Genomic DNA, 26668 nt, shown 5'->3' on the forward strand with positions numbered 1-26668 from the left:
GCCTTAAATTGATATCGATATTAACATTGACGTCACAGATTCGATTTGTCACGTGATCGTCAAACCTGTACTAAAGGTGTCAGTTCTGCAGGAACTGACACAAAAACATCTTTATAAAAAGGCGAAGGGCACAGAGGGTACCTACTTCCAGTAATAACCTTGTCATAAAACTTTAACCTAGCTTTAAAAATTAGAAAATCTTCTGCTGAGAAATTCTAAATTATATACTAACAGCCTATATAGTGAAACCTTATCTTGGTTTCTAAAAAGAAATATCAAAGACTTCTTACATAGTTGTAATATTCATTTTAATATTATAGGCCTTGTCGAAACGTGGTTGAAAGATAAACCTCTTGAGTATTATCAATTAGATGGTTTTAATTTGGAACTCACAAATCGACAAAACAATCGACATGAACGAGGTGGTGGTGTAGGCCTATACATTGAAGATGGTTTAAAATATACTGTAAGAACTGATCTGAGCCAGGTAAAGCACCCTATGAATACTGAAACCTTGTTTATTGAAATAGAGCGTAAAAAAAAAAAAAATGTAATTATTGGCATTGTATATAGATCGCCAGATCAAGATATAAATGAGTTTAATCAATTTGCTGATAACATATTAGCCAATGTTACTAAACATGAAAACAAACTTCTGTATATAATGGGTGACTTTAATATTAATTTGTTGAATGAGGACATCCACACACCAACTTCTGACTTCATTAGTGTAATGACAAGTCACTCTTTGTATCCTAGCATTACTAAACCAACCCGAATTACTTCAAAATCAGCAACGCTTATTGACAATATATTTACTAACTCCCATACAAAGCAAATTGCTGGTATTATTCTAACTGACATTAGTGATCATTTACCAATTTTCATCTCAACAAATCTATCGATATATCAAAAAGATGTAACCCATACCAATGTAGAAGTTAGACAGATAAATGATCAAAATGTACAAGTTTTTAAAAACAAATTGAGTTGCGTTGATTGGGATATTGTTTGCTCATCAGAAGATGTCAATGTATCATACACTTCCTTCCTTGATAAGTTTAATCAATTGTACGATGAGACTTTTCCAAAAAAGAAATTGAAAAAGCATACTAGAAAAAACAAACCAAAATCACCTTGGATAACATTTTCATTGTTGAAGTGTATTCGTAGAAAGAATATTTTATATAAAAAATCACTAAATAAACCAACTGAATGTAATATCCAAAAGTACAAAATGTACAGAAACAAACTAAATAGTTTACTTAGATTGGCGAAACAAAATTACTTTAGTACCTTATTAAAAAAAGAAAAATACAATATGAGAAATACATGGAAAATTCTTAACTCAATTATTAGGTCTTCACGAAAATCAATTTCTGATAAATTTGTACAAAATGGAAAAACAATTACAGATCCAAAACAAATTGCTAATGAATTTAACAAGTATTTCGCTAACATAGGTCCTTCGTTATCTTCTAGTATCAAACATACTGGAAGCGATTATAACACTTACCTTAAGAAAACTTATTTCAGTGCTGCTTGTTTTTTAAAACCAACGGACGAAGATGAAATAACTAAAATAATAGGTAAACTTGGAAGCAAAAAGAGTCCGGGTCATGATAATATAAAATCTGATATTGTAAAACAAATTGCAAATGAAATTTCCTACCCCCTAAAAATACTTTTTAACCAATCTCTTGGTAGTGGAGTTGTTCCAAACGATTTAAAGATAGCTAAAGTTGTGCCCATTTACAAAAAGGACAACCCTGAAATATTTGGTAATTACAGGCCTGTTTCTGTGTTACCGTGTTTTTCCAAAATTTTGGAACGTATTATGCACAATAGATGTTATGATTTTTTGACCAAAAATAACATCCTGTACAAAAAACAATATGGTTTTCGAAACAAGCATGCTACATATATGGCTGTTCTGGATTTTGTAAAAGACATAAGTGAGGCTATATATAATGATATGTATACACTAGGTATTTTTATGGATCTATCAAAAGCCTTCGATACCATAGACCACGATATATTACTCAGTAAGCTGTATCACTATGGTTTTCGTGGCGTATCACACAATTGGTTTTCAAATTATCTCTCTAATAGGAAACAATATGTATCGTATAATAATGTTGTGTCATCTAATGAAAATGTAATTTGTGGTGTGCCCCAGGGTTCAATACTGGGGCCATTACTGGGGTCATTCATAATTTATATGAATGATATTTGTTTTACATCCAAATTATTATCATTTATTTTATTTGCTGACGACACAACTGTATTTCATACTGATCGTGATGTAAATGTGCTTTATGATACAATGAACTGTGAGTTAAAAGAAGTATGCAATTGGTTCAAATGCAATAAATTATCACTCAATGCATCAAAAACAAACCTTATGCTTATAGGGACAGCATATCGAACAAAACACGCTCAAATAAATGCTGATATTCACTTAGATGGTTGTAAATTAACTCGTGTTTCTACTGCAAAATTCTTAGGTATAACAATTGATGAGAATTTGACGTGGAAATCACAGATAAATGAAATTTATAAAGTGTGTTCGAGAAATATAGGTGTCTTAAATAAAGTTAAGCACTTCTTGCCAAAACAATCATTGTATCAATTGTACTGCTCCCTAATTTTGCCTTATATGACCTATGGAATATTGTTATGGGGTAATGCCAGCAAAGAGTACCTTGTGAAAATTTTTAAACTTCAAAAAAGGGCTTTAAGAATCATCTCTAATAGCTCTTATCTATGCCATACAAAGCCTTTGTTTGAAAAGTACAATACCTTAAATATTTTCGAATTGTACAACAAAGAACTGGGTATATTTATGTATAAGTATAAAACTGGTTTACTTCCTCAATCATTTGATAATTTATTTACAGAATTGGAAAGTATTCACAAATATGATACGAGAAACAAGACTGATTACAGACTCGAAATACACAAAATTAAATCTGTATTAACTTTGGGACCGAAACTTTGGAACTCGTTCCCCCATGATATTAAAGCGGCTCGAAATTTAAATTCTTTTAAAAAGCATTTGTCGTCTTTTCTCATGGAGAAAAATCTAAGCATATAATATATCTTTGTTGTAAATTATGTATCAGTATTTGGTACATGTATATAATTGGTTTAGGATTTGTTGAAACTATTTTTCTTATCACATCCGTAATTCTGACTTATTGATCAAATGATTTATTTTTGTGAGTTATTTTCCTACATTACCTTGCTTTTGTTGCATGAGACATCTGTTTTGTGTGTTTGTGTAAATGTATGTATCTGTATTTGAGTGTAATTCTTAATTTCTGTAATTCTAGTATTATATTAATTAGCCTAATATTTCTTTTAAGGTGGTGTAACGCTCAATTCAGGCTTTTGCCTTTTGTTACATCTCCGCCATCTTTTTTAAATTCTATTTTGCCGTTTTGTTAAATTTGCTTGCATGTATTTTGATATGATGGAAATAAATAAAATATGTATGTATATGTATGTATACATAACCAAAGTCATGCTTTTAGGTTTATAATATTCAAAACTATGAATATTAAAAGATCATTTATAACATTCAAAACTATGAATATTAAAAGATTATACCAATCATATCTGTCTTTTGTGAAGTTTTGGTGGCTCTGAAAAGAGCCGTTCATTCTGCGGTTCAAAAAGTTACTATCAATTCTTTCTGAGAAAGGTTTTTTTAACACAAGTCTCCACATACATAAATGATAGCCAGTGAAAAAATTTCACTGACCATCCAGGATTTGAACCTGGGAACTTCGGATCAATTCTTATTGTATCTGGTTTATAGGACCACATTGGATATTCATATTTTATATTTTTGTTGTGCATTTTCTTGTTTACTGTTATTTACTGTTATTCTTTATGTATTTAGGTTAATTCATATCAAGATAATTATGACAGCTTACTGTTACTTCTTCATTGAAATGACAATCTGATGCCATGTCAAATGATGAATTAACCAAACAAGGGATCACAGACTTCCAGGCCTCTTCTTGGTCTTTCCTGTGATTCCTTCACTCTCACTTGTATTATGAATGAATGAATGAACGAATGAATGAACGAATGAATGAATGAATGAATGAATGAATGAATGAATGAATGAATGAATGAATGAATAAATAAATAAATAAATAAATGAATGAATGAATGAATGAATAAATGAATGAATGAATGAATGAATGAAGATAGAACCATAATGGCAACATACAGTCTGCTATATACTGAAGATAGAACCGCAATGACAACATACAGACTGCTATCAGCTAAAGATAACACCATAATGACAACATACAGACTGCTATCTACTGAAGATAACACCATAATGACAACATGCAGACTGCTATCAGCTGAAAAAAACACAATAATGACAGTATACATTGAGAAAAAAAAATGATGAAAAAAAGTCCAATTAACAAAATGTATATTTCAGAATAATCCACAATTATCAAGTTATTGAACAGCAAGGATGAACAAAACTGACGAGTTTCTTTTTGTGCCTGGTGTATACAAAAGAAATGTTTACATTTCGCAGCGCAATATTCACGAGGAGAGAAATCGAGCATGTCAATCTACATTGAAAAACGTAGTTTAGAAAACCCAATAAGCCAGGGCTATTTTAGCTGTGAAAAAATATAGACCATCGAAATATTTGCATTCGACATTACAAAAGGGGCGACTATTGTAATTGTAGGTGTTATAAACAAAATCGATTCATGTCCTTAATCCCATGTACCAGAATTGACAGTGCAAAATTGAGCAAAAAATTTCACATGTGCATGAATTGATGGAGAAAAGTTGCCAAAATGCAAGTCTGATATATATCTAAAGGTTTCTCACGAGTACATTTGAAAAATTAATCTTACTATAAATAGGGAATGTTGTATCTATGTATCTATGTATGTATCGCTATAAAGGCTCCGTCAGTTTCGATCCAAATGTCGCCAAATTCATACGGGAGATCGAGGAATATACGGGAACGTGTTTAAACTTTATTTGGTTGAAAACGGTCAAGAATTGGCTGCAAAAACAGTGAAAATATGGGTAAAAACGGATTTTTTGTTATGAAAATCGGTTGTCCGCCTACGCGTCACTGCAGCTGGCCGGCAGCGCGTCGGCGCCTCGTGCGTAACGCGCACTACGCCAATGGGCGCGTAAACGGCGCAGAGCCACGCAACTGCGAGCCAGAGACCAGTGGACATGATAATACGGAAAGAAGGAAAAATAAAGGACAAAAAGGTACATATGGACGGGTCACGGGATTATGATAACGGGTGAACACGTCCGCAGACACGCTATATGAGAGGACGTAATAAATACGGGAAAAAGATGTTTGTTGTATAAACAACATGAAGCGGTACTATAAAGAAAAATTAAATTAAAATGAGGACAAAAAAGTACGAATAATAGGCCAACGGGTTAAAGTAACTAAATGAAACGGAACGAAACAAAGAAGGAAAGAAACTAATCAGGAAATGTAAGAAGCTAAAATAATGAGAACAGAGATAAATAAAAAACATGGAAACGGGAAATCACAAGCAGCAAATAAACAAAGAAGCTAAAGGGAAATGTAAGAAAGAACAGATTTAGAAAAATAAAATGTACCTTTTCAATGATTCTACCTGTTCAGTAATTATTCCTGTTATGGTGAACGCTCCCATCTAGCGGGGACCCGCGCGAAGCGCGGGTATCCCGCTAGTCTTACTATAAATAGGGGAATGTTGTATCTATGTATCTATCTATGTATGCTATAAAGGCTCCGTCAGTTTCGATCCAAATGTCACCAAATTCATACGGGAGATCGATGAATATACGGGAACGTGTTTAAACTTTATTTGGTTGAAAACGGTCAAGAATTGGCCTCAAAATCAGTGAAAATGTGGTACGTTGCTATGCTGGGTAAACAAAAAAGGGAGTCAGTTGTCAAGCTAGCCCGTGCGCGTCGTACGGGCGTATCTAATGCCAAGCCGCTCGCGTAGCGCAGCGATAGCGCGCGGGTAACGCAGCACTACGCCATGTCGCGCGTAAACGACGCAGAGTCGCGCAATGAATGATAATACGGGTGAACGACCGACCGTAGGAGTAATAAATACGGGGAAAAGATGTGTGTTAAAAAGTACAAACAACATGAAGAGGTAGGCCTACTGCAATTAAAAAAGAAAACAAAATGAGGTCAAACAGGTAGGCCTACGAGTATGTGGGTTAGCCTATAGTTAGTCACAGTAAGAAAATGAAAACGGGAATACAATAGGCTAAAGAAGGAAAGAATAATAAAATCTAATAAAATTAGATGATTTAAATTTTAAAAAAAGCTATTAAACTGAGGACAGAACTAAATAAATAACATGAAAACGGGAAATCACAAGCTAAGCAGCAAATAAAAAATGAAGTCAACAGGGAAATGTAAGAAAGGACAGATTTAGAAAATAATGGGAACGGGGTTGAGTAAATAAAAAACATGGTAACGGAAATTTGCAAGCTTAGCAGCAAAATGTTTTTAAAAAATGGAACAAAATTGGCCCATGTAGAAGAAACTAAAAAGAAAGAAAGAAGCTAAAATGGAAACTTAGGCTTAACGAGGGTCAGACTCAGATAAATGAAATTTACCTTTTCAATGATTCTACCTGTTCAGTAATTCCTCCCGTTTTAGTGAACGCTCCCATTTACTCACCTAGCGGGGACCCGCGCGTAGCGCGGGTGTCCCGCTAGTCATTCTAAATTGAAAACATCCAATATTGTACCAAATATGCTAAAAATTGAAGTAAAGTTGAACTTTGGTACTTTTTTGCAGTATTGAAAAAATAAAAATACAATTTTTAAAATTATGAAGAACTCTTTACAACTTTTTTCATTTTCTCATTATAAAGGATACTAAATCACATTCAAATATGAATTTTAAGTCATTTTAAGATCTTTTTTATTTCTGAAAATGAAGGAAAAATATTACTTTTGTGTCCCAGTTATGTTGGTCATTTTTCATGTTGGGTCTGAATTGGGACCTGCGAGTTTCCTATGTATGCCCAGCCAATTTACAACCATTTATTGTTTTGCATATTTTTGACCATGCTTTATCTAAAAACATCCTTCAAATTAATTTTTTGCCATATTGAAATTTTTGAGTCATTGTCACACTTTTGGACCCCTTATTTATGGACATACCCAGGGGTCATTTCGTCAAAGGTCATTTAGGGTCATTTCTGCTTAACGGCTATGGCTACGTTTAGATCTATAGCTAGATCTAGTTTCTTCTTCTTTCTTCTGGCAACCAATTAACTGCATCTAGCTCCGCAATGGATTAACAGATTTCAACCATACTTGACCCAAATGACCACTGGGCTAGGCCAAACCTTTCATTGGACTTCGACCGGCTGTCATCTAGCTACAATGGTAAAAAATGTGATTTATCTTTTAATCATATCTTCTTCTACAAATAACATGCGATGGTAACATGGTTAAGTCATGTGACTCGACTTTGGTCGGTGCATATGGGGTGTTCACTGATAAGGGGTAAAAGGTCATAAAGGGGTCATTTCTGGTCAAAGTCCAAAGAACCTCAAAAATTCATGTCTGCTACGTGTGAAATAGCTAGGTGATGTCACTTGCATTGGAGTCAAAGGTCATCTAAGGTATTTTCTGACACTCGATAAAATGCTTGAAATTTAGCCAAATTGGCTGTATCTCAGCCTATGGAAGACGGATAAGGCCCGTTATTGCTACAGTGATGCAACATTTATAGTAGGGAAGGTCTATGATAGTCTCGACCCCATAGGTTAAAGTTCAAGGTCAAATGGCAAAATCTGCAAACAAGCTCAGATTGAGCTGAAATTCACTAGGAATAATCCTTGTGACATCCTAAACATCCCCCCTTACATATGCAAGATTTTGGGGAACCTGAATTTAAAACCTTAAATTCATTTATCATATAATGCGAGCGCAGTGAGCAGGACATTTTGCATATTTGAACGTGTTCCTAACGTTTTCCTACACCTTTTTAGGACGTAATATGGAAACGGCGCTTAAAGTATCTGTGCCACGTCCTCGAAAGTTTCTTCCAGATATTAGAGATTAGATTCCCATAACGACGAAACAGTAATCTTTAGTCGGGACATAGGTAAAATTTACATAAAATGTTTACCATCAGAAAAAAAAAAAAAAATCAGAAAATATTTTGGCGTATAAAATTGAAATAAAATTCTCTGCCTCCTAAACCATATAAATTTGAGCACGATAGGGTGTTACGAATCGTTATACATAATGTGCAGTTAATATTAATATATTATTTTATATATAGGATGCTTCAGTTTTAACACAAAAAAATATTTAATTGAAAACCCTCCCACTCGGCGATTTCAAAGCAAAATAAAGCTCTGAGAACGGCTGATATAATGATATTGAAAACTGAATTTTGATTTTGATCGACATCAGACTCATTTTGCTTGATCGCATCACAATGTGCAATAAATTAGCATTAAGAATTTTCTTATTTTAGCAGAATTCTAGAAACTCTGGCGTACGGCGAGTACTACTGTAAGTCCCTACTACACAAATTGTGTTGTTCCCAAAACAAAATATTGTCCCATGGGTGGGGGAAAGGACATTAAACTTTACATGGGGTCAGATTTAAAACTTCATCCAATTGTGTCGAAAACATTACTAATGTATTCCTCTGGTCATAAGGATTCACAGTTTTACATATCTAGGATGTACTGTTCAAAAAGGTCAAAGGTCAACCGTTGACCTCTAAATGGTCAACTTTTTAGGGAACAAACCAAAAGATCGATGACGTCTTTTAAACGAAACTCGTTTGGGGGGGGAATAGTCGATTACGTTTGTTCAAAAACATCGGTGTGATGAATGTCTAATAACTATATTATTGCAGATATCAACATGTTTCTCATTTGTAGCAGTTGTAAACATATAAGGGCATGTAAGCGACGACGACTGAATAGCTTCAATCAATACTTCACCTACTTCACCTGGTATTTCAAAGAAGCACCGTACAACATTTGCATATTCCCTGAATTTGTTCTTTAGCCATATACATAATGTAATTGTATCTGCAGGTATAGACTTTAATTATGAAATACATAAAGCCGTCATTGGTGATTAAAGGAGGGAACGGGCAAGTTTCCCCTAAGGGGTGGTGCAATAATTATGTGTACCCCGGGGTGGTGAATTCTCAAAATGGTCTGCCAAAAATCGCTTGACCGAAATTGACCTTCAAAATACTGCAAACTTTTGTCCGCGTTCGTTTGTCCTTATAGTTTCACGGTCATTGGTTTTAAGAACAATAACATGAAATCTATTCAATGATCCAATCTGGGGATCCTGCAATGACCCGTGAGATCTGTCATTATACATATGACCTTAACCTATTCAATTCTGTACGAATGACTATATTTGTGGTTATATAGGACTTTTCAACGTGTTCCGATATAATGACACCAAAAACTCAGAAAATTCATAATTTAAATTTAACCACAGAAAATATGAACCCTATAGAAATAATTATGTGTAGGCTACATTGTATTCGTGTATCGCCTCTAAAACTGGTATCAATTACAAAAAATAATCATGGTAAAAACAAAATTATATATGGGTAACATTTTCAAAATGCTTCAATTGCCATGAACGTGATCACAAATTATCCGTCTTAAGGGGTGGGGTATGAACGTTTGGACAGTATTTATTGTGGCACATTAGAGCACATCACACATATCGAATTGCATTCTGAATACGAAGAATGTCCTTCTGATATCAAATAATTTTGATTTTTTTAAATTCGCAATGTAATACACATTTTATGGCAAATTATTAAAAATTGATATTTTTGATATTTAACAGTAGGCCTACTCGAAGTAAGCTTTATAAAAGTGATGATTTATACTTAAAGTATATGTAGGTGGGATGAAAATCCGACGATCAATTGAACATTTTGAGGGTGTTTTTTTTTTTTTTTTTTCAATCTCGGCGATTAAAGTCCAAAAATGAGCAAAAACAGCCTAAAATACATTATCCAGGAGGCCCTATGTCACATAGGGAGAAATGGGAGCTCGCACAAAATCAGCCACATTGCTATAAATTGCGGTAACATTGTGAAAAATTGCTGTAAATTGCCTGAAATTATGCTAAATTGTAATCGATCACTGTAAAACATGCTAAATTGCGACCGATAACCACAAATCATGCTCAATTTTGATCAATCACAGGAAATGCGGAAATTTTACAAAGATTGTTTCAAATTTTGATCAATTTCCTAGGGTCGACAGAAATCACGACAAAATCTGTTCAAACACTGCAAAATGGTGATAAATGAGCAGAAATGCTGCTAAATATATGTGATTTATCATTTCCCCCATGTGACCTGCGGCCTTCCAGTGTCTAAATATTATCATGTGGAAGGTCAGGTCTGCTGTCTGCAAATGAAATACTATAGCTGGATATCATAAAATCGTGATGCGTTGTGTTAAGGACGACAAGTATTAATTTCTAACTTATTATACCAGAAGGCATGGCCGTCTTCAAATGATGAGGGATTTTTTTCTTAAAAAAACACACCAAACCGTTTTTAGGTCTTTCGAGCTTGTTTGAGGGCGCTTGTACTTATGATATCTTGTTCAGACCAGGTAGAACAGATCCAAAACTTTGTATGCATAATAATAATAATAATAATATTATTACATGCCCTAAACTAAAGCTGTTTACCATTGCGATGCTAATCCGGTAGCAAAGAAACCAAGGCTGAAATGAGATATGAATTGGTGATATCCCAGCAAACACAAAAACGTTTTAATAACGTTATATTTTGGCTTTTGGTTTAGGTAAAAACGTTTTAATAACATTAAAATGTCGGGTTATATAAAGGTCATGATAACGTTTTAAAACGTTTTGTATGAAAACACACTACAACAATATTTTTTAATGTTTTCAAAAAATGTTATTGTAAACTATTTTTGAAAACATTTTGCCAAATATTGTGTCAATACTTCAATAACACAGAAATGTTCTTAAAATGTTTTTTCTAAAACCTTTTAATAACATTTAAATGTCGGGTTATATAAAGGTCATGAAAACGTTTTTAAAACGTTATTGAAATATTTTGAGCAAATATTTTTCGCAAGATATTTTTCCAACCCCAAAATGACATTCTGTTTTAATGTTTTGTATCAAGTTTTCAAGAGTGTTTTTGGAATGTTATTAAAACGTTTTTATACCCTTTATATAACCCGACATTTAAACGTTTTCTGTAAAACATTTTTGTTTGCTGAGCAGTAGATTATCAAAATTGTTTTTAAGGTTCTAAAAGCGTTTTATACTGTTAATATACCCCAATATATATAACCCGACATTTAAACGTTTTCTGACAACCTTTTATAACCTTTTGCGAATGATGTCAAAAACGTTTTGTGTTTGCTGGGATACTCGTAGAACTGTTGGTCTTTATCATCGTCCACATTCGACGGAACGGTGTGGCTAGATGGTGGCACTATAACAATCAATCACACGATCCAGATGAGGTGTGCCACGAATTTGGGCAAAGTTACTATATTTGGTCTGTTTTTTCATTAACAGGCCATGTGAAATAACAAAATTTACTTCTGCTTTCATCTGTATGGACACCATTATTGCGGTGCATTGGTGTTTTGCACCAATGCATCTTATTAGGAATAGAAAAACAAAAAAAGGCTTTATTTGAAATGAGTTAAACACTCACTCATTTCAAATATAAAGCTTTTTTTGTTTTTTATTCCTAATATAAAAGGTATAATTGGTGCCACTGCTCAGGTCATAGAATAAGTCCAGGAAACGACGACAAGCCTGTTGGTGGTAATGATTCTAAGACGAAAATGCTCATTCCATAGATTGAAAAGTAAAGCCTCAGTGACAGTTGAGATTGGATTAAGGGTTTCCTTTCTCTTTGCCCAGAGAAACCAGTAAATGTGTTCTTGGAAGTGACCTTCGTTTCCCCTGATTTTCACTGTTGAGCCATTCCATGTCAACTCCTGGGATGTGCACCGCAGCACCTCTTCATTTTTTTCTTTTTCTGTGTTGTGGTGGATATTGATAAGAAAGTAAAATCCTGAAAATTTGAGCTTCATACTCTATTTCGTTTTCCCGTGGCATCAATTTGAAATTGAGCGGAATCAGCGTAAAAAATGTGTCGCAACGCGAAAGACGATGTTTGAAGGTCTATAAATGTATAAAGGGAACCCCTACAACTTTGAAAAGTATGTACCCTGGGGTACTTAATTGTGTAGAGTTTAAATCTGGCAACAGAAAACTTGTAACCTTTACTTTAAAAGATATAGGGCCCTCAAAATGCAACTTTGTCCATCCAGGACCAACTTCGCGGGGTCAGAACTCCAAAAGTAAAAATAATTTTTGGTCCATTTTTTGCCAGTCAGAGCCCTTTGGTAGGACATTACTCTTATCTCATATTGAGTCAATTAGAATACTTTTAGCTTAGATATTACCCATGCAAAACTCCAATAGTACATTTTTTTGTACATTTTGACCCCCTTGAAAACCAATGTCAGACATTTTGCCCCACCATCATCAACTTAAATTAGGTATTTTGAAAATATGTTCTTGGACAACATTTCTGAGAAATAGTGGCTTGGGGTCTTGATGACTTTGCTTTAAAAATTTAATTTAAATCAGTTAGGCTTGCCTACTCACATATGAGTCATTACAGCCACATCAACAAAAGGGGTTGGTTGGTCAGTGGTCATCCCCTCAAATTTTGCTGAAAATGGTTTCTAGCATACCTCTATGAGCATAATGAACACATGGAAAAAATGAATGCTCAACTCCAATCGGTTTTGGAGATATGGCTTGTTACACCACATTTCGCCATAATACATTCTAGAAACGCTTGCTGTTAGAATAAGAAAAATTGTAATGCTAATTTATTGCACATTCTAGGGAAGCGTGGTTACCTTTTTAAAATAACCGAGTGAGAGGGTTTTCAAGAAAATATTTTTCCTGTCAAAACTGAAGCATCCTCTGTATAAAAGAAAATATGAATATTAACTGCACATCATATATAACTAGGCCTATGTTGAAGTTGCGATTATATCTTCAAATAAGTTTCAAATGAATTCCAAAAAGACAAGTGGCCGACTGGTCTAAGGCGCTGGGTTCATAATGTTTTCAAAGCAGTCCGCCGCCGTGAGTTCGAACCCCGCCTCCGCCAAACTTTAATGAATTAAAATTAAAATTTTACTTTTAAAAAATTTCATATTGGGGAAATGTGACTGGCATAATTTATGTATGGCGCACACCGTCATCATTCCTATATCTTCGTGTTAAAAATTGCCGTGATAGTACGATGAATCCTCACGTTTTTCAACAGCTACGCACGTGCTCTATATACTATACTTAGTCCATGATTTTATTCGAGATAGGCCGAGCGACTCAGGCTAAGCATACAATTTGAGATTTTGAGAGCCTGCCACACTGTTTCTATTCTATGTTTTTACGATTTTCGCATGATCAGTATATGGCTGGCCGTAACCGCCACAACGTGGAGCTGCTACGCGTAGCTTACTTTTCGCTTCGCGGAGCTAAATTGACCAATCATGTTAGATCTTTTCATTACGCGGAGCCAGTGGATGCATCCTCGTTCCAGAGAGAGAAAACTCTTGCCAAAATTAATGTTTACTATGGGGATTTTAAATGAATCGATTGTAAATAAACCACGACCAGTTGTACAGGATCAATACCATTGTTTGATTAGTGTATAGTCAATGTTACCTTGCATGCATGTGTCATGTGTGTGGCGTGTTTGTTTGTTTGTTTGTTTGTTTGTCTACTGTGTCAGGCCTGGATCACTATACCAATATTTCCAACCCCCTAAATTAGCACATGTTACAAAACTATATTTTCTAGAATTTCAGAGAATACTTTAAATATTGGCCGGTTATTTTTTACACAGTGACGTCAACTAGGCAATGGCCTATACTTCTAACATACACTATTTGTAGAGGTCACGCGTCAATGGTGAGCGCACTGAGTATTGTGTATAGGAAAACGGACAGTAACTACAGTATGTATGGCCTACTACTAGTATATAAAGTAAATCCGAACTGGTTTGCAGTTTGCTGAAGGTCGAATTCCGCAGGGACACCGCGCAAGTTATACAAAATAGCTCCCGGCGATACACAGCAGATCGCAGAACTGTGTGCATAGTTTACCACCACTCTGCCTAGCTATATAGTTATGTACAATACTGTATGAGTTTCTTATGAGTACATGTCCATCTTAATAATAAGTCAGTTCGTACTTTTCATAAACTACTTTTTGAATCATAACTTTCGTGACCGAGGATATCTTGCAACTACGTGACGCTCGTCTGGCAAATTCTTAATGAATAAATTCGCTTCACGTAATGAGTAAGTCGTACTTAATTGGTCAGTTTTACCTCCGAGTAATGAAAAACTCTAACATGATCATGATCGGTCAATTTGGCTCCACGGAGCAAAAAGTCAGCTACGCGTAGCAGCTCCACGTTGTGGCGGTTGCGGCCTACCATATCAGTATCCCATATGATATTTCTATTGCAAGAAAATTTTATTTGTTGTCAAGTTTTATCTTAAATACACTAACTGGAAATTAAATACACTAATTAGTGAGGACCGGTATTTTGCTGTGGATATGTTTAACTGCAATTTGCGGGTAAAAATTTGAAATCCTGGGTAAAAATTGTGATCATATTCAACTCTTTGAGAAATAATAAAGGAATGTATGTAAAATCCAGCTGCAATACAATGTACATTATTGACACACTATCACTCTCTTTATCTACGCCAATAATAGAATATCGATTTCAATCGAATTGAATACAAACTCAGTTTTGAGTTTGTAGTTGACTACTAAGCGACCTAAGCGATCGATTGCTAGCCAATCATATAGAACTCCTGTTCAGTAAAGATAGAACTCCTTTTCTTGCGTTCGGTGAAATACCACTCGCCCGTCGCTCACCAACGGAGTATTAAATTTATATTTATCGTATAGGACGTCGACACTGTGTGGCGTGGAGTGGTGTGATGGCTTGTCAAAATTTGGCCCATATTAAACGGCCCGGGGCCACCTGTATTTCGAGGTGGAATTCTAATTCCAGGGTCTATGATATCATACTCGTGCAAAAGAGGTAGAAAGGGTTGGTTTCACGAGCAAGCGATGTACGCGAGTATATCGTTTCAAAAATGTCAAAAATTAAACAAAAGGGTATGTTTGATAGGACCTTGAAAAACATAAGGGGCTGTGCAATACCCGTAAGCCCGGGGAGGGTAAAATTGGGCGGGGTAAGAATTTTTGGCAAGCCTTGTAAATATATTAAAAACCTCAGTCGAGGTTTTCCAAAGTTTGAGAAATAACGGTTAGTTAATGAAATAACGGTTAGTTAGTGAAAAAGAAGAAGTGAAAATTCGCTATTGTATCCGCTATTGTATTCTATTCATAAAAACTAATGCAGGAATCGCGTGAAATCCTGAAATACACATTTATTGTTTGTCTCTACAGCCGGCGTTTCGCAGTTATTGACATCCAAATGATCCGATTCTCTTACAATTATAGACTTATACGAGCTTTTTATATAATATTAACAAATTGCAATTATGAAACCCTACAAACTTTTAAATTGAAAATATATTTACCATCGAAAATATATCATACTTAATTGTATCTAATCTATACCGAACTCAGAGGTGTCCAATTATATCAACTGGAAGTTCATACTATCACCTATGGGCATCTGCATGCGTATAGCGATGTTAACTCGTTTATTTTACACACTCCACGCAAGAAGCATATTGGTAAGGCTAAAATCGAGCGACGGCAATAGCGGCGGTAGATGCAAGTATGAATACAACATCATTCAAACGTTTAATCCCTTATAGTCTTTAGGTTTGTGAATGATGTTTCCTATAGTCAGTGAAGAATTATGGTATGCAACTTTATCCACAGTTACATATTGTGATACAATGCCATTAAATATTCGGACTAGAATCAAGAATCCACATTCTTTTGATAGCAATGGTTGAGTAAATATGGTCTAAACACACGATAAAAATACAGCTTTGTACTACAGACCTTTGGTTTAGGCTACGCACACAGAATATTCTGTTACTCCCCGACGCGACGTAAGTATCACAAATGCGGGCGTTTATCAAAAACAATTAATATGTTAATTCAAAAAATCCCAAAACTAAATAACACGTCCATATTCATTTATTCATTATACGCCTCTTTCAAACTGGAATGTGTATGTGGAGAATTATAATTTCAATAACCGATGCAAACTGGAATGTGTATGGGGATAATTATAATTTCAATAACCGATGCTAAGGAAACAAACAGGTATGGCTATAATATTAATCAAAATCAAGAATAATATCAAACAAATCCTCCTACTCGCACAGTACACTTGATTTAGGCCTGCCTAATATGATTATACGCCTACGGTAAAAATACTTAAAGAGATAAGTTGCGCTAAACAAGAAACCTTTCGTGCTTGGCTGATCCTTGCTGGATGAAGGTCATATTGAATTACTTGCTTTTGTCATGTTTAAGAAATGTAAAGTGTGTGTAAATGTAGTGTTATTTTGTTACTTTTGTATCAATCAATCAATCAATCAATCAATCAATCAATCAATCAATCAATCAATCAATCAATCAATCAATCAATCAATCAATCATCTTTATTTCATTCAAAATACAACAATACAATAACAGCAAAACATACACATTTGAATGAGGAGATGTTCAGAAGGCCAAAAAGGCCTGAACAAACACCCCCTTAACCTAATTAGTTTCATAATTTATCTAATAAAAAACAAGTACATACATACAAACACCCCCCTACCACCCTCTTTCATACCATTCATGTAGAGCTAAGCAGAAAACAAAATGATGAATAAAGAACATACAGAAAATAAATGTAAGACAAATTAAGATTTCATAACATATGCTCACGTATATCGCACAAGAAAGCTGATAGTTTGTGAATATAGTATAAATGCTACGAGATTAGTTAATTCTAAGCGAAGGGAGAAAAAATAGAAACAAGAAGTAAATCCAAACTAAGAGGTATTAAGTGTATATTTCCATAAGGTTTGTTTTAATTTGGGACCTAAAGAGTTTTACTGATGTAGCCGTTTTGGCGCATTTGTCAATCGAATGTCATTTTTTTGGCCCGGCAGTTCTTATTGTTTTGTTAGCAAACTCTTCTTTTGTTAGACAGATCTTGTAATCTTCAGCGTTTCTTGTGTGAATCCTGTGGTGATTCCTCTGCTCAACAAAATAACTATTGAAGGCCTTTGGTAACTTAGTGGTATTATACTTGTACATAAAAGTGCTTAGTTCGAGCTCATAAGTATCATAAACATTAAGCAAATTGTAATTCTTGAAAATAGGGGTGAGTGACTTAAAAAGTGACTACCGGTATTCGATATCATTCTAAGGGCTTTTTTTTAAAGTTTGAAAATCTTTTCCAAATATTTTTGACAAGTATTGTCCCATGCTAAGATACCGTAGTTTATGTAAGGAAGTATTAAAGTACAATATAGTGAATACATTATTCGCTCGGGAACAAAATGTTTCAGTTGGTTTATTACAACAACACCTCTAGACATATTCTTTGAGATGTTGGTAATATGAAATTTCCAAGTTAGATTCTCATCAATTGTCACTCCAAGAAATTTGGTCTTATTCATCCTTTCTAGGATTACATTATCTAATACAATATTATTAGTAACATTGTACAATACGCGTGGTGTTTTGTGATTGGTACCAAGCACCATATAATTAGTCTTGCTTACATTCATTCACTGATAACTTATTAGCCTTAAACCAATTATTAACTTCTTTTAATTCATTGTTGATAAGATCGTATTTGGACACAATGTCCTTATGTGAATAAGTTATAGTAGTATCATCGGCATTAAACAAGACAAATTTTAGAATGGTGGAAGTATTTATGATATCATTAACATACAAAATGAACAATAATGGGCCTAGGATGGAGCCTTGAGGTACTCCTTATATTAAATCTTTATATTCAGATTTACAAGAATTGTAATACACATACTGTTTTCTATTATGTAAGTATTCTTCAAACCATTTTAAAACGTTTCCTCTAAAACCATATTTGACAGATGTGTTGTTTTATAAACCAGACTCCAGCAAGTCTCTCAAAATCTCCTTCGTTGCTGTATCACAATAGCACATTATTGGCTATGCAAACTGGTTAAAATGTAGTTCCTTTTGAAGCACAATGACGTCCAACACACAACTAAAACTTTTACCTTTTATACATACAATTTATTAATAGACCATTCTGTCATTCATTTCCTGAGGGATTTCCGAAATGTCCATTTCACAATCTAAGGGATTTTCCCAATGATGCAATACAGAGAATCTTCTGGAAAAGGGAATTTCCCAAATATCCAAAATTAAAAATGATTCAATTTGTTTTTGATCAATTTGATTCATGAAAGGGGATTCCCAGAAATGTCATCACTCATGAAATAATCTAAATTGTAAACACAGATGAATAATCACATTAAATTACTCAGGGCACATCACAATGTCAGTGATTATGACTCCTCGTTTGTTGCAATGGTTTCAAGATTTGAAAGTTGCAACAATATCCTATTGCCTTGTATTCAGATCCATGTAAGGACATGTGTTCGGGTCTCATTGGATTATTATTTTTGTGTCGTGAATATGAAGGCGGTCAAAACATGTGATAATCAAAAATAAAATGTCATTATTCAGTTATCATTGCTTACTTAATCCCATATTGAAAATTGAAAATAGGTGCGGATTATACGTCATTCGCGGCGATCACGTTGAAGCCACGTTACTACTGAGTACGTCCACCTAATCTGTTCTTTGCCTGCCTCCGCCATAAGTAGGGTGAGCACACAAAATCAAAGTGGGCGCGTGCGGTCCTCGATTACATGGCTGGTGGTATTTGATTTACGTTGATCAATTTGATTACTGAGTCCTTGTATCCTGGGATAGTAAGTTTACGGATGTCAGCGGCAATGTGTGTATAAAGTGGACGCGTCGTTATCACAGGTTCGTCATACATCAAGTTGCTGAATCCATCAAATGGTACTCTTGGCAAGAAGTTCCAGAGTAATTTATATCTGTTAGAGAAAAGTGTACAGAATATTAAATTTTGTCTTTATGTTATTTTTCACACCCCATTGTTTGCAGTTTGTACATGTTTGCTTAATATTTTATTTGATCTGGTATCGATAAATTTTAAGTATTTACGAGAAAATGTTTTCTACATCCTTGCACTCATGGACACCACCCCTCATAGATTTTCTTTAAACTTTGCCAGGTGATAGACCTTTTACCCGGAATTTAGAAAAAAATATTTAAAAAATCAGCAGACGTTTGTTGCCATGACTTAATGAAAAGACCAAACTTCAGAGCGGATGTGATAGAATTGTCATGAAACAATGTTTCCGGTTTGTTAGCTTGTTGCCACGTTAAAGTAAGAGTGGCCATTTTGGAAAGTACAAAGTCCTTCAAATTTTATGCCAAAGATTAATTGACCGTTTCTTCAAAAAGAGTGAATTCATGTCAATATTAATTAAAAATGTAATGATGGCATAATAAACAGTGATTTTCAAGAAAAAATGTGGGCAAATTGAGGCCTATTAAGTCACGTGACAATGAAAATAGTAGTCATTTGCAACATACACCACCTGTTTTTTGTTATACAATTTGAGGTTGTCGGCCCAATATTTGGGTTAATATCCTTCATTAATATATTCTCGTTCATTAATTGGCTAAACGAGTATCATGTGACCAAAAATAATTTTGCAAAGCAGTCAAAAAGCCGATTGATGATGGAACGGGGTACTATTGGAATTACTATTCCCAGGGAATAGTATTACTGTTCCCTCTGAGCCTCGATTCTGCGTCGTAGTTCCTAGCATGCCTAGGGGTACGTGCAACTCGTCACGTACGCAGGATTTCAGTACCGGTTTCGGGGTATTAATGTGTAGAAAGTCATATTGCCTTACAAAGCACACAAGCAGACGCACAAAATTGCAGCTAAAATACGTGGTTTCATGGCATCATCTGAGTTCAGTTTATCAGGACCAGTATCTTAAAACCGACGGTGAAATAACAAAGAACATGGTTACTCCAACAGGTTTCTCGTTTCACGGGGGTTTTGCTTAGCCGTAGAAGTTACAACATTTTCATGCACGGTAAACTTAGCCATTCAAAGGTGTGCGTGCTACGTGCAAGTGCATGAAAGCAAAGCAAGGCATAGCCTAGCCTTGACTAGGCCTAGCCTATATGTATGCGTTTCTAATATTTAACCAATCAATGAAAAAAGAATATATTAATGAAGGATATAAAACAAATATTTACTGCTCTAAATTCGGTGAACTGGAGACCGTGAACCTACTATTTTCCCTCGACCTGGCGGTCTCGGGATAATAGTAGGCCCACGGTCTCCAATTCACCTCTGGGACCAATAGATTCCACCAGATCCCCACGAGTAGTAAATATTTGTATAGGCCTACTAATTCTTAATTTTTTGATGGTTTGTATCAGATAGTGAAGAAAAATGTTTGTTCTTTTGTGGCAATATGAAACAATTGCCTCAAGAAGGCGGTATTCAAGATGGCTGCCACAAAATCAACTAATACTGTCAATTTAACTTGAAACATGGGGTGAGTTCGTGTACATGACCTTTTTAGCGAGTTACTTTGCATTTTTATGTTATATATTATGCCAAGATATTTAAAACGGCTTGGGTAAGAAATTCAGATAAAGCAAATTGACATCCAAAATGACCACCATGTTGGATTTCCTCTATAAGGCCAAAAAAATAATAATAAATTGTTTGCGTGTCCATAGATCAAGTTCGGTCGGTCGGTCGGTCGGGAAAAGTTTGTTTTGTTATATCTTTCAGTTGTGTAGACACTGCTGAGGATGATAACACGAAATATCGGAACTGTCGTAACTGTCAGCCAGGTACGAATGGACAGGGGAAAATAAACAGGAAATGGTATATTACAACATTTCTTTTAAATCGTCAGTTTTTCAGACGAAAGGTTCATGACATTGTAAACCAAAAAAAGAAGTTCTACGGTCGGAAGTTATAAGACGGTCGGAAGCAAATAACGCTTTTTTTTTTTGGCCTAATAACATTATGACCCAATGATAAACACTTATTACAGGAATTAATGTTTCTAATCAATAAAAATAAATATGTGCCCGTTTTGTTTAATTAGCATTTTTTCGATTCTTTCGAAATCCATTAAATGTGCCTTTTGGGCTAAAAACTTGAAAATTGCTGTTTCGAGAAAAAGAGCTTTAAAATATGAATACTTGGGTTTTTCTTTTTTCATCAAGTAAATTAATAATCACATTTTAATATCTTATAAATATAAAAATCTTACTATTGCAAAAATTTGGATAACTTGGTTGTTTTATAAATATTAACTTCGTAACACACGTAAACACAACAAGAGTCATTAATTTGGTAAAATGATCTTGAGATAGATTGTTTTGCGTTGTTATCGTTAATGCCTTAAGGATTGTCTGGCGCCTTCTAGAGGTTCTTGGCTAAGGAGGTAATGACCTACCTTTGACCACATTAAAACACGGAAAGTGACAAAAAGTGTCACGATAGGTTCTGCTCTCTTCAAAACCAATACAGTGGTAATTAATGACGATGGCATCAACGGATAGAGCGCCCTCACATTACCCAAGATATGGATTAATTTCAAAATTTCCATATTACAAGTTAGATCGTTTTACCAAATTAGGGATAGAGAAAAATCATTTTGATACAGCCTGTATAAACTGCCTTTTAAAAATGTCCGTTTCTCAACAGTTTTTGAAAGAGAGTTATGAAGCAATAAAATTTCAGTTCAACTAATTTAAAGTGAATCAGGCGAAACCTAACCCATAACCTTACTTGATATCATGTTTAATTTTGGGAGCGCTTTGGTGATGATGTTTGATGGTATTATAAAGTCCGATTGGATGGCTGGTACGTGTTATGTTGTACTTCCCCACTTTTCTGGCGCGGTCATATATCTCGTCATCTTCAGCACCCCAACCCCAGTAAACGTTAGGAAAACCATTGATATTAAAAAGTTGCTCTGGGGTAAATCCGGTCACACCACCAAAGATTGAGGCATATGGCAACCTAGGTAAATAGACGGAGAAAATATAATGATTACATCTGATATGAGTGTAAATTCTTGACTCCAATTATTGTACCATATAGTCATAATCATAATTAACACTAGTGCATCATTTCCACAATAATGATTTCCCTTAAATCACTAGGTTTCAGAAATACGAACACTATTGTAGACAAGTCCCACCCAGCCCCCCCACCCCCCTTAAAAGATATGAGTTCCGAAACCGGTGTATTTCTGGCTTTTTGTTTTCCACCTCTGCAGTACCGTTCCAGAAAAAAATACCACAAAATATATTTCCTAGTGCAATATGTGACCCCTCGGCACAACTGAGCCCGGATGTCGCCAGTGCCACTATTGAGATATGCTCCATCGAACTTAACAATAAACAATAGGAAACAAAGGATTTATTGACTGTTTTATTGATTTTTCACTACTTAAATGTCAAGTACTATAGACATGATATACATCATTTTAAAGCTAATTTCAAGCAAAATATTTTGGTTGAATATCTCAAAAATGATGATTGGCGACTTCAGGGCTCATTTGTGCCGAGGGGTCACATATGTAAATTTCACATAAAAGTAAATAATGTTGGGTTATAAATGGACAGAAAAAAATATCTGATTCGCCTTTACTGGGAATTGAACCCGCTCCCTCTCGCGAGAATCATAGCACTTGACCACAATATAGAGCTGCGTTGGTACCATAAATTTATTAGGCTATATACCAATCCACCGGCGCGACTAGCCCTATGAGGGCAGTACAACATTCGCCATTACTGCGGTATACACCGTGGTTCACATTACGTAATAGAGAGATTGCGACATTTACGTGAAACGTGAAACGGGAACGGGAACGGCAAACTACATTAGTCAAAAATAGGTTAGTGTGCCCTCTAGAGAGTGAAATCTATTGTGAATTGGTCAATCGTGGAATTACCGTAAGGCGATTACGTTGCGGTCGGTTGCAAAAAATGACGTTCCAAAAATTACAAAAAGACGCATTATAAAATGCAGAAAAATGTTATGTTTGTCTTATTATGAAGCGAATCAAAGTATCCTAATAGAGCAAGTAGAGTCCGACATGTAATAAAATCCATTTTGGGGGTTACAATTTGACCTAGTATAGACCAGAAGAGGTGAGTAAATTTCGATTTTTTTTTTCGACGCGAATTCGAACGGGAAGATTACCTATTCATTTCTGTGTGGAAAATGCCGTCCAAAAATCAGCTTGCGAAGAGGCGTTTTAGGCAAGATCGAGTCGTGTTACGGCAAATTTGCCGTTGAATTTTTTTTTTGGACGGGGGACAGAAGTTCATGCAACGCCATTTTCGCCTTGCTTTTTGAAGTGTGTTAAACAGCTGTCAGAGTGTTTTGCTTATGGATACTATTCAGCAAACATCAAAATATTTTTAAAACATGATCACGTGTTTTGGTTAAAACATTTTGATAAAATTTTATTAAAATACCAGGGAATGTAAAGGTCACGATACTGTAGGAAAAGCAATTTTGTAAAATGTTATTTTGCAAACATTTAAATATTGTATGAACACTTTATGTACTAATAAGTCTATTGTGTTAGCTCTTTTTTTACCTAGCTGGGGTTTACAACCCCGATCTAGGTACTGTTTTTCTATCCGATTCTTCTTTCTTCTTCTGGCAACAAACTTTAAAATGCTCCTCCTCCTACATGTTACACCCTACAATTACGTAACTTGCACATATGTATCGGCTATATCCAGTGCCCATAGGGTCTAAACAGAATTGGGGTCAAAGGTCATTACGGGGAATTTCCGGTATTTAACCAAATACCTTCAAAATGCTACTAATGCTACATATTATAATTATAGTACAATGATGTCATTTGCATATGGCATCGGCTATACCATACGCCTATAACTTGTATACAGAATTGGGGTCAAAGGTGATTAAGGGGCTAAATCTTACAATTGCATGATCTGGACATCTGTAAGGGGTATGGGGCTCAAACTCGGTGACAACAAATCTCATGACCAGGGGCACATTTTGGAACACTTTGCAGGGGTCAAAGGTTATCATGGGTCAAATCTTATAATTTCATTTTCTAGATATATGTAAGGGGTATGGGGGTCAAACAGACTAGATGACCATGGGAACATTTTTGGAACATTTTGCAGGGTCATGTCAAAGGTCATCTGGGGTCAAATCTAAAAATTGCATTTTCTGGACATCTGTAAGGAGTACGGGACTCAAACTCGGTGACAACAAACCTCATGACCAGGGGAACATTTTGGAACATTTGCAGGTGTCAGATACCTCCACAACACCAGCAAGTCCCAGCTAGGTTTGTGGTCTATGACCACCATTTGCCACTAGTCCTTTATTTCTGCCCCTGTGTAATTCACGTATACTGTATTATTCTCCTTTTCTTTTCTTTTTTCGTTTGTTTATTGCAGTACCGTAGCGTCACAGGGGCATGTGCCCATGTGCCCACAATCTATTTTAAAATTTAGAAAATCCCATTTGAATATTGCCGGTAAACCTTTTGTGGCACCTGATCAGGTGAGGTGCCCCTAAACATGTTTGGTGCCACCCTGACACCCCACCCCATGAATTCTGGTACGACATTGGTCCATTCCGCCCATTTTCATATGTCAACATTTGATATATATAATATTCTGTAGATCCTTAATTTTTGGACCAGTTATAACCAAACTTCCAAACTTGGGCAAAAGCTTCACTGCCCCAGCCGTTGCATTTGGTATGACCCAATTGGGGTAAAACATCACGGTTGAGTAATTTTACCAGAAATGCTTCTTCTCACATGTTCCATGGCACAGTAATGAGATTTGGCTATAGCTAGCCTGGGCCTATAGGGTAAACATAGATTTGGGGTCAAAGGTCATTAAGGGTGTATTTCCGGTACATAACAAACAGCTTCAAAATGCTTCTTTTCCTATATATTACATGGCACAGAGATGTGACGGACACATAAGCATTTACATTAGCTGGTGCCTATGGGTAACCGATTTTGAGTTCAAGATCATGTAGGGATCAAACATATGTGATGCGATCAAGCAAAATCAGTCGGAACTCGGTAATATTGATTTTGAGATATAGCCACCCAAAGGGAATATTTCCTTTTGTTTCCTATTGTTTTGGAAACTCTTTAATTGCTCATATCTTTGGAACTGGTTCTTCAATTTCAATAGGGTTCTCGGCAAAATTCAGCTTTGTAAATGCATTTTACTATCCTATAAGAAACTGAAAAATTAATATTTCCGAGTTCCGACTGATTTTGCTTGATCACATCACATATGTGATTACTGAAAACAACTAAAAAATTCACTTTTTGCTGCATATTAAGTGTTGTAATCATCAGAACAATGCCAAAATAGCTATAGCATTAGGTGCATATAGGCACTGAAACCCAAATCCGAGTCACAGTGACTCATAAACACGTGTCCAGCCCTATGTCTAAAATGTCCCAGTTAAGTGAGTCAGTAAAACGTTTTATTGACTCACTCAACTGGGTCATTTTAGACATAGAGTCAATGTGACTAACAAAGAGTCTAGCCTTGACTCACATGGGTGAGTCAAGCTATGTCTAAAATTACCCAGTTAAATTAGTCAATAAAATATTGATAACACATGAAAAGTACCATAGCAATAGATAAATACAATTTTTGAATATGCATTGAACCATAATTATATGTCAAAGAAATGCTGATCACTCGCACCTGTAAGCTACCGTATCTTTAAAAAAGCGGTATCGTATTCAATCTGTGATTGCAGACATAAACAGGTGATGAGTGCAACCTGCTTGTAGTGTAGGGTGATTTATTCAAAATTGAATTTATCTATTGCTATGGTAGTTAATCCGATTATTACGTCACTTCGACGGCGAATACGCTGGCGAAGTTACGTAATAATCGGATTAACTCATAGCAATAGGTACAAACAATTTTTGATTATATCGCGCTGCACTACTACGTTCATGCAGTACCTCTGCATTAACCATAGATGTCAAAGAAATGCTAATCACTTGCACCTGTAAGATTAGTCTCTTTGTAAAGAGCGGTATTGTATTCAATCTATTATATGATTGACGACAGGTGATGAGTGCAACCTGCTTGTAGTGCAGCGCGGTATATTCAAAATTGTTTGTACCTATTGCTATGGTAGTTAATCCGATTAATTACGTAACTTCGCCAGCGTATAGAGTGTGTCAGCAATTTATTGATTTGGCCCGTGGCAGCGCACCATGCGGAATGCGTATTGGGCTGTTCCATTTGATATCCAGAACCCTATTGAAGATATTATTCTTTTGCACAGGGACCTGGGGGCACTTCAATATGAAATGGATATAGGTGTAGGGCTGGCACTTTCGCAGTAAGCGACATTCGGTGAGAGCAAAATATACAAAATATGGGGTCATTGGGTGAGAGCATGTGTTTGGCTTTCGGT

General features: G+C 35.4%; 1 protein-coding gene across 1 annotated transcript in view; it reads right to left on the reverse strand.

The window, feature by feature from the left end:
- Positions 1 to 18991: 18991 nt before the first annotated feature.
- Positions 18992 to 26668, reverse strand: part of LOC140142959 (beta-1,4-galactosyltransferase 6-like) — a 34300-nt gene continuing 26623 nt past the window's right edge. The window contains exons 5-6 of the mRNA XM_072164987.1: positions 21992 to 22225; positions 18992 to 19187 (exon numbers count right to left, since the gene is read on the reverse strand). Of these exons, the coding sequence (XP_072021088.1) occupies positions 18992 to 19187; positions 21992 to 22225 (430 nt within the window). The remainder of the gene's footprint in view (positions 19188 to 21991; positions 22226 to 26668) is intronic.

This window comes from Amphiura filiformis, chromosome 20 (assembly GCF_039555335.1).
Source record: "Amphiura filiformis chromosome 20, Afil_fr2py, whole genome shotgun sequence".
Taxonomy (NCBI): domain Eukaryota; kingdom Metazoa; phylum Echinodermata; class Ophiuroidea; order Amphilepidida; family Amphiuridae; genus Amphiura; species Amphiura filiformis.